Below are 8553 nucleotides of genomic sequence, written 5' to 3' on the forward strand. Positions count from 1 at the left end.
TGCACCCCATGGGAGACCAGGAGAAGTACCTGGCTCCTGCCATTGGATCAGCACGGTGCGCCGGCTGCAGCACGCCAGCCGCGGCGGCCATTGGAGGGTGAACCAACGGCAAAGAAAGACGTTTCTCTCTATCTCTCTCTCTCTCACTGTCCACTCTGCCTGTCAAAAAAAAAAAAAAAAAGATAATATAAGGCATCAATTCAAAATTTGAAAGGAAAAAACTCACAAGGATAATCTTAGATAATCTTGACTTTCCATGTTAATAGCTATTTGATTTTAAACAATACCTTGAAATTCTCTATGCTTATATTTCCTGATATGTAAAATTAAGTATAAAAAGGATAATATTAACTATCTCTGCATTTATAATGAGTATTAAATCAGAAAATATCTGTAAAAACATAGAAGAGTACACAGTAAGTTTTAATTAATTATTATATTGTTATAATGTGAATATGCTATTATACAAATTGCATTGTATTAATATTATCAACATTCATCTTTGAGGTTGTTGACTTACCTATAAAATGGATTAAATAATATCAACTACATAGACTGCTGCAAATGCTAATAAGAATCATCTGTGGAAAGCACTCAGTACTATGCATTGACCCTAACAGTTAATCATTAAAATGTAAATGAGGGAACTTGCAAACATTCATGGAAAAATGGAATTAAATTATAAGTGTATTTTGGTACAAAAATAATTCCAAACCATTTATAGATTTTTCATAATATGCATTTTCCATGGACTTTTTTAAAAAGATTTATTTTATTTATTTTATTTATTTGAGCTGCACCGATTCTAAGCCAAGAGCTTCTTCCAGGTCTCCCACAAGGGTGCAGGGGCCCAAAGACTTGAGCCGTCTTTTACTGCTATCCCAGGCCATAGCAGAAAGCTGGATCAGAAGAGGAGCAGCTGGGACTAGAACCAGTGCCCATATGGGATGCCAGCGCTTTAGGCTAGGGCTTTAACCCGCTGTGCCACAGCACCGGTCCCATCCATGGACTCTTTAAAAGAGATTTATTTTGTTAATTTAAAAAGCAGAGTTACAGAGAGAGAGAGAGAGAGAGAGAGGGAGATTTCCATCTGCTGGATCAGCCCCAAATGGCCTCAAGGATCAGAGCTGTGCCAGGCCATAGCCAGGACCCAGAGCATTTTCCAGGTCTCTCACATGGATGCAGGGGTCCAAGTATTCGGACAATCTTTTGTTTTTTTAGGTGCAGTAGCAGTGAGCTGTATCGGATGTGGAGCTGGTGGGACTCAAACCAGTGCCTTTGTCCTTAATGTGTTGTACTATCAGAATTAACGGTAAAACTACTACTCAAACAGTACTCTATATTTTTCTGTGTCTGTGTGGGTGCAGTCTGTTGAAATCTTTACTTAGCATGTACTAAGTTGATCTTCTGTATATTAAGATAATTGAAAATGAATCTTGATGAAGAATGGGATGGGAGAGGGAGGGGGAGATAGGATGGTTGTGGGTGGGAGGGAGATTATGGGGGGAAAAGCCACAACAATTCAAAAGTTATACTTTGTAAATTTATATTTATTAAAAAAAAGAACGAAAGCATCACAGGCAGTGGCTTAGCCTACTAACCCACAATGCCATCCCCTCTATAAACTCTTTAAAGACACCCTGCATTACTGTCTCAAACTGATTGGATTTAAAAAATAACCATTATGACTTCTTTCACAGTGACGCTTACATCCTTTTCTTTTTTCATATTATCATCACCAATGCCCAGCTACTGCTAATGCCAGCTACTCTAAATATTCTGCTTAATGTGGCTGAACCTCAGCCCGTTTCATCCAAGACACACAAAAACCTTTGTAAGAGGAATGCCCCAAGATTCACACTTCGGCTCTTCCCACTCACTTTCTCAGTATCTTAATGTTTGCCTTATTTAAAGAATAATGGAAAAATTTCTTGATTTTACTTTCATGACCATTGCATCCATTTTTGTTTAGGTTTAGATTTTCAGGTTTATATACTGTTGTGTTTCCAATCTACGAACTACACTGATAGTCATTTCAGATTATTAAGTATATACTAACAATCTCCCTTTGGGTATGTACAAATATTTATGTCCATACAGTTAACAGAATTTTCACCTGGAGGCAATTTGATTGATTTTCAAAAGCAGAGCCTTTATTTACATGTCAATAAAAATCTTCTAAGATTTGACAATTATATTGAATCCAAACATGTATTATTTATTATACTAGTGAAGTGCAAAAAAATCACAGTTGCATTAATAATTTTTTTCAGGTAATGCAATTTGCCACTGCATGAAACACATGGAGAAAAGGAACAATGTGACAGAGTTTGTTCTCCTGGGACTTACAGAGAATCCAAACATGCAGAAAATCATATTTGCTGTGTTTTTTATCATCTATATCATCACTGTGGTAGGGAATGTGCTCATCGTGGTCACCATCGCTGCCAGCCCGTCACTGGGATCCCCCATGTACTTCTTCCTGGCCTATCTCTCCTTTATTGATGCCTGCTACTCCTCTGTCAATACCCCTAAACTGATCACAGATTCACTCCATGAAAAGAAGACCATCATGTTCAATGGATGTATGACCCAAGTCTTTGGGGAACATTTCTTTGGAGGCACAGAAGGCATTCTACTTACTGTGATGGCCTATGACCGCTATGTGGCCATCTGCAAGCCCTTGCACTACACAACCATCATGAACCGACGGGTGTGTGGCCTTCTAGTGGCAGTTGTATGGGTGGGTGGCTTTCTTCATGCAATCATACAAATGCTTTTTATTTTCCAATTACCCTTTTGTGGCCCTAACATCATAGACCACTTTATGTGTGACCTGAACCCTTTGTTGAATCTTGCCTGTACCGATACCCATACTCTTGGACTCTTTGTTGCTGCCAACAGTGGGTTCATCTGTCTATTGAACTTCCTTCTCTTGTTGGTCTCCTATGTGGTCATCCTGCGCTCTCTAAGGACCCACAGTTTGGAGAGCAGGCGGAAAGCCCTCTCTACCTGTGTTTCCCACATCACAGTGGTTGTCTTGTTCTTTGTCCCCTGCATATTTGTGTACATGAGACCTGCAGCTACTTTAACCATTGATAAAGCAGTTGCTGTATTCTACACTATCATAACTCCCATGTTAAATCCTTTAATCTACACATTGAGAAATGTTCAGATGAAAAATGCCATAAGGAAATTGTGTAGCAAGAAAACTATTTCAAATGACTAATAAATATCTATAAATCACAACACTATTTGAGCTGAAGAAAATGTCAAAAGGACAATGCCAACAAATAATACTCACAGGATAAAGAAGAAAATTCTGCACTGAAAACAGTAGAAATGGTGCAGAAAACCTAATGAGAGAAAAATCCAGCAAAATTATTTGCCTGTTTAGGAAATTATATCAAATTGGACCTCAGTTTTACTAATTTCATCCAGTATTTGGGTTCACAGGCTTTTTTTTTTTCATCAAAAAAAGGAAACTCCGCCTAGCGGCGCCGGCACACCGGGTTCTAGTCCCGGTCGGGGCGCCGGATTCTGTCCCGGTTGCCCCTCTTCCAGGCCAGCCCTCTGCTGTGGCCAGGGAGTGCAGTGGAGGATGGCCCAGGTGCTTGGGCCCTGCACCCCATGGGAGACCAGGAAAAGCACCTGGCTCCTGGCTCCTGCCATCGGATCGGTGCGGTGCGCTGGCCGCAGCGCGCCGGCCGCGGCGGCCATTGGAGGGTGAACCAACGGCAAAGGAAGACCTTTCTCTCTGTCTCTCTCTCACTGTCCACTCTGCCTGTCAGAAAAATAAAAAAAAAATAAATAAATAAAAAAAATAATAATAAAAAAAGGAAAAATTAAAATATGTTAGTTGAGCAGTAATGTCTAAAACCCTGCAAAGAGGTAAACACTGCTTTTATCCCCATTTTATAGATGAAGAAACTGATAAGAAGGGGAAATTATCAAAATAAATGCATTGATGGCCGGTGCCATGGCTCAATAGGCTAATCCTCCACCTGCGGCGCCAGTACAAAGGGTTCTAGTTGCGGTCAGGGGCGCCAGATTCTGTCCCGGTTGCCCCTCTTCCAGGCCAGCTCTCTGCTGTGGTCCGGGAGTGCAGTGGAGGATGGCCCAAGTGCTTGGACCCTGCACCCCAAGGGAGACCAGGAGAAGCACCTGGCTCCTGCTTCGGATCAGCGCAATGCGCCAGCCGCAGTGCGCCAGCCGCAGCGGCCACTGGGGGGTGAACCAATGGAAAAGGAAGACCTTTCTCTCTCTCTCTCTCACTGTCCACTCTGCCTGTCAAAAAAAAATAAAAATAAAAAATAAAAGTAAATACAATGACAAGCCAGTAACCATAATTAGACTAATTTTCTTGACTGGACTCTTAACTTCTATGGTACTCTGCCAAGGAATGATGATAAAAATCTGACTAGATCACTCTACTACACACCATTTGGAATGACAGAGTATGTAAGTCATATTACACAAATTTGTTCATGATCCAACTAAATGATAAATTATTTTTATGTATCACAATTAACATTCATTTGGTACCTGAAACATCATCATATCTAACTTTTTAAGACTACGATAACAATGTAACATTTAACTTCTAATGATTAGATAACAATGTTTACACAATATTTTCAAATTTCCATGTAGCCCCAAGGACCATTTTGAAGCACACACATAACCTGCGTTCTGTTAATAACCCATTAAAAAGCATGATAAATAAATTAAAAGAATATTTGATAATAAGCAAGAAATTTTATTTGAAATATACAATGCTACCCTTTAACATATTTGCCTCTGAATTGCTATTTTGTCTCATGGTAACAATATATGATACACAATAAATATTGATTGGATCAATGAAGGCATTTAAAGGATATAAATTTAATAAAATGTAGAGAAAAATACAATACTGGAGACTATGGAATTATTTACCGCCATTTACTGATTCGAACTCTCAAGAGAATCCTAGCTAGACCTCTCAGAGGAACCACAATTTGCTTTTTCTTTTTTTTAAAAAAAAAGGTTTTATTTATGTATCTGAGAGGTAGAGTTACAGACAGTAAGAGAGAGAGACAGAAAGAAAGGTCTTCCATCACTGGTTCACTCCCTAAATGGCCGCAAAGGCCAGAGCTGCGCCAATCCGAAACCAGGAGCCAGGAGCTTCCTCTGGATCTCCCAAGCTAGTGCAGGGGCCCAAGCACGTGGACCATCTTCCACTGATTTTCCAGGCCACAGCAGTGAGCTGGATCAGAATAGGAGCAGCCAGGACTAGAACCAGTGCCCATTTGGGATGCCGGCACTGCAGGCAGAGGATTATCCTACTGTGCCACAGGGCCGCCCCACAATTTGCTTTTACTCATTCTTACACTGAAGAATAAGAAATAAATTTAAACAGGTTCTCAGCGTATAAACAAATACTTTACTTTGAAATTCTTTTTACTTTCAGAAAGATTTTATGATTTTATAATTGTGATCTGAATTCACGGCATATTTATCTGTTATTCATTTAAATTTTTTTGTAACAATTCTTTATTAAAAGCTATTTTTAGAAACATGGGTTCCATTTCCCGTAAAGCCACTTCAGAACAAAATGCTTTTTCATTCCTTCTCTTCCATACTTCATTCATCTATTGACAAATATTTTGATACCAGGGTGTGTGTGTGTGTGTGTGTGTGTGTATCACATTGAGACATGCAGGATTTCTGTTGAAAAATACCCTGATGGTCTTATTAGGGACCTCTTGAATGTAACAAGTTGTTTTTCCCTTAGTGCTTCAATTATCTTAGTTTAACTTTTTATAATTGGTATGAGTCTTTTTGGATTTATCCTAATTAGTGCTCATTAAACTTCCTGTGCCAGATTTTTGCTCTTTTCCCTAGACTTGGGAAATTTTCTGGCAATGAAAGCAGGTATAAACTGAAGAACACAATAAATGTAATTTACGACAAGCCCACAGTTAGCAACACATTCAACAGTGAAAGGTGGAAAGTTTTTTCATCTAAAAACAAGAGAAAAAAAAACAAAGATGTCCAGTTTTACAACTTGTAATTAACATAATGGAATAAATCCTAATCAGAGCAACCAAGCAAAAAGAATAAGTAAATAAGCAAATGGTGCCCAAATGGAAAAGGAAGAGAGGAAATTATGTCTGTTTGCTGATGACATGATTTTATCATAAATAGAAAGCATTAAAGACTCTAGCCTTGGCAGCTCATGACAAGAGCCTAGGGTGATTGCTGATGCCATAAACAAGAGTGTCAATTTGTTAAGTCAACAACAGGAGTCACTGTGCACTTACTCCTCATGTAGGATCTTTGTCCTTAGTGTGCTGTACATTGAGATTTAATGCTATAACTAGTACTCAAAGAGTATTTTTCACTTTATGTTTCTGTGTGGGAGCAAACTGTTGAAATCTTTACTTAATGTATGCTAAACTGATCTTCTGTATATAAAGAGAATCGAAAATGAATCTTGATGTGAATGGAAGGGGAGAGGGAGTGGAAATGGGGAGGGTTGCTGGTGGGAGGGATGTTATGGGGGGGAAGCCATTGTAATCCATATGCTGTACTTTGGAAATTTATATTCATTAAATAAAAGTTTAAAAAAAAGAAAGCCTTAAAGACTCTACCAGAATACTGTTACAGATAATAGATGAGTTCAGTAAAGTTACAGGTTATAAAATCAACAACAACACAAAACCAACAGCATTTCCTTACACTAACAACAATCTGAAAAATAAGTTAAGAAAATACACCTATTTAAATAAATTTTAAAATGCTTATTAGTATTTTAACCAAGATAATGAAAGGCTTGCATACTTAAAACTATAAACCATTTATAAAGTAATTAAACAAGACACACAAATCAAAAGATATCCCATGTTCATGGATTGTAAGAATATTTTAAGTGTGCATATCAACAAAATGATCAAATGCAATTATTATGAAAATTCCAGTGTCATTTTTCACAGAAATTGAAAAAACCATCCTAAAACTTGTAAAAAATCAGAAAATATCCCAAATAGTTAAAGAAATGTTGAACAAAAAGAACAAAAGCAAAAGCATCAAACTTCTTGTTTTCAAAATGTACTTTAAAGCTGTTTTAATGAAAATAATATGGTACAGGCATAAAAACAATGAGCCACTGGAACAGCATAGAAAGCTCAAAAATAATCCAGGTATTTATGGTCAATTTCTGATAAAGGTGCCAAGAACACACAATAGGAAAAAAGACACTTTGTTCAATAAGTAATGTTGGCAAAACTAAATTTTAATTTTCCATTCAGTTATTATGTATAGCCCTCTCTATATTCCCACTAAACTAGGGTCTTTTTGCTTTTTACTTGTTAAACTTCTTATTAAGTGAAGTATTAAGCTTTTTTCCTGTAATGTAAATTTAAAATATGTTATCTCAAAAACAAAAAAAGAAAGATAGAAGGAAGGAGGGCTGCAGGGAGTGAAGGAGGAAGGGAATATCATTCTGTTCTTAGACTTGTATCATATTCAATTTGTTAAAGATTAATTAAAATTAAAACAAAAAATGAAATTAAAAAAATTTTTTAAATAAACCAAAAAAACCTACAGTTTTCACTCAAAGAAGAGAATTGGATGAAAGCTTTAAACTATCTACATAAATCAACTCAAAATTCATAAAATCTAAGAGTTGAAACTATAAAGCACCTGAAAGAAAACACTGGGGGAAATCTCCATAACAATGCTCAGGGCAAAGATTTCTTGGATAGGACTCTGAAAGCACAGAGAGCAAAAGTAAAAACATGTCGCTCCCCCTCTTCATGGAGGAACAACACTAAACCCTGCTAGGCTTCATATCCGAGTCACGGCACCATTATGTCGCTCCCCCTCTTCGTGGAGGAACGACACAGGACCCTGCGCTGTTCTTTCGTCTGCTCGGCCCTCCCCGGGTTTGCTGCTGGTTCTTCCCGGGTTGGCCACCGTCCCTTCCACCTCCGTGGATGTTCCCCTTAGATGTTCCTGGTGCATGTTGTCTCTCTCCTCCTTTATAGTCCTCTTCCACCAATCCCAACTCTGCTACCCACACGCCGAGTACTCTGCTCTCCTCCAATCAGGAGTAGGTCCTACAGTTTATTGGTTGAACTGGAGGCAGCTGTATAGAAGCTGTTTCTCCCTTCTCAGCGCCATATTGTGGGAGAGCAGATGCATAGAATAAGTCTTAATTCCAGTAACTTAGTCTAGTCCGAGTTGCTCCCCACAAAACATACAAATTAGATTGTTAAAACTTAAAAACCTCTGCACAGCCAAGTAAACAGAGTGAAGAAACAACCCATGCAATGGGGTAAAACATTTGCAAGCTTTACGTTTGATTGAAGGCTAATATCCAAAACATATAAGTAAACACAAATAACTCAATAGCAAGAAAACAATAACCTACTTTAAAAACTGGCAAAATATCTGAGCAGTCATTTCTCCAAAAAGTGCATCCATATCACAAACAGATAAATGGAGAAATTATCAACATCACTTATTGTCAGAGGAATGCAAATGGAACCACAATGAAGCGTTACCTTA

At 38.1% G+C, this 8553-nt stretch overlaps 1 protein-coding gene across 2 annotated transcripts; it reads left to right on the plus strand.

The window, feature by feature from the left end:
- The first annotated feature begins 2293 nt into the window (after positions 1-2293).
- Positions 2294-6662, plus strand: LOC100350801 (olfactory receptor 4C46). 2 transcript variants are annotated; one of them, XM_089309072.1, is made up of 2 exons: positions 2294-3198; positions 6629-6662. In XM_089309072.1, the coding sequence occupies exons 1-2, from the start codon at positions 2294-2296 to the stop codon at positions 6660-6662; spliced, it is 939 nt and encodes a 312-aa protein (XP_089165198.1). The 2 variants fall into 2 exon arrangements, with proteins under 2 accessions (XP_089165198.1, XP_089165200.1); XM_089309074.1 differs by lacking the exon at positions 6629-6662 and having other exon boundaries at positions 2294-3229.
- Positions 6663-8553: the final 1891 nt, after the last annotated feature.

Source organism: Oryctolagus cuniculus, chromosome 1, assembly GCF_051225735.1.
Source record: "Oryctolagus cuniculus isolate XC-2025 breed Fujian yellow rabbit chromosome 1, ASM5122573v1, whole genome shotgun sequence".
Classification (NCBI taxonomy): domain Eukaryota; kingdom Metazoa; phylum Chordata; class Mammalia; order Lagomorpha; family Leporidae; genus Oryctolagus; species Oryctolagus cuniculus.

Bases quoted from the DNA above. Each gene is read 5' to 3' on its own strand.
- LOC100350801 (XM_089309072.1), top strand. From the start codon at position 2,294: ATGAAACACATGGAGAAAAGGAACAATGTGACAGAGTTTGTTCTCCTG. The intron at 3,199-6,628 runs GTGTAGCAAGAA...AAAGCCTTAAAG, and splicing joins AAAAATGCCATAAGGAAATT to ACTCTACCAGAATACTGTTA.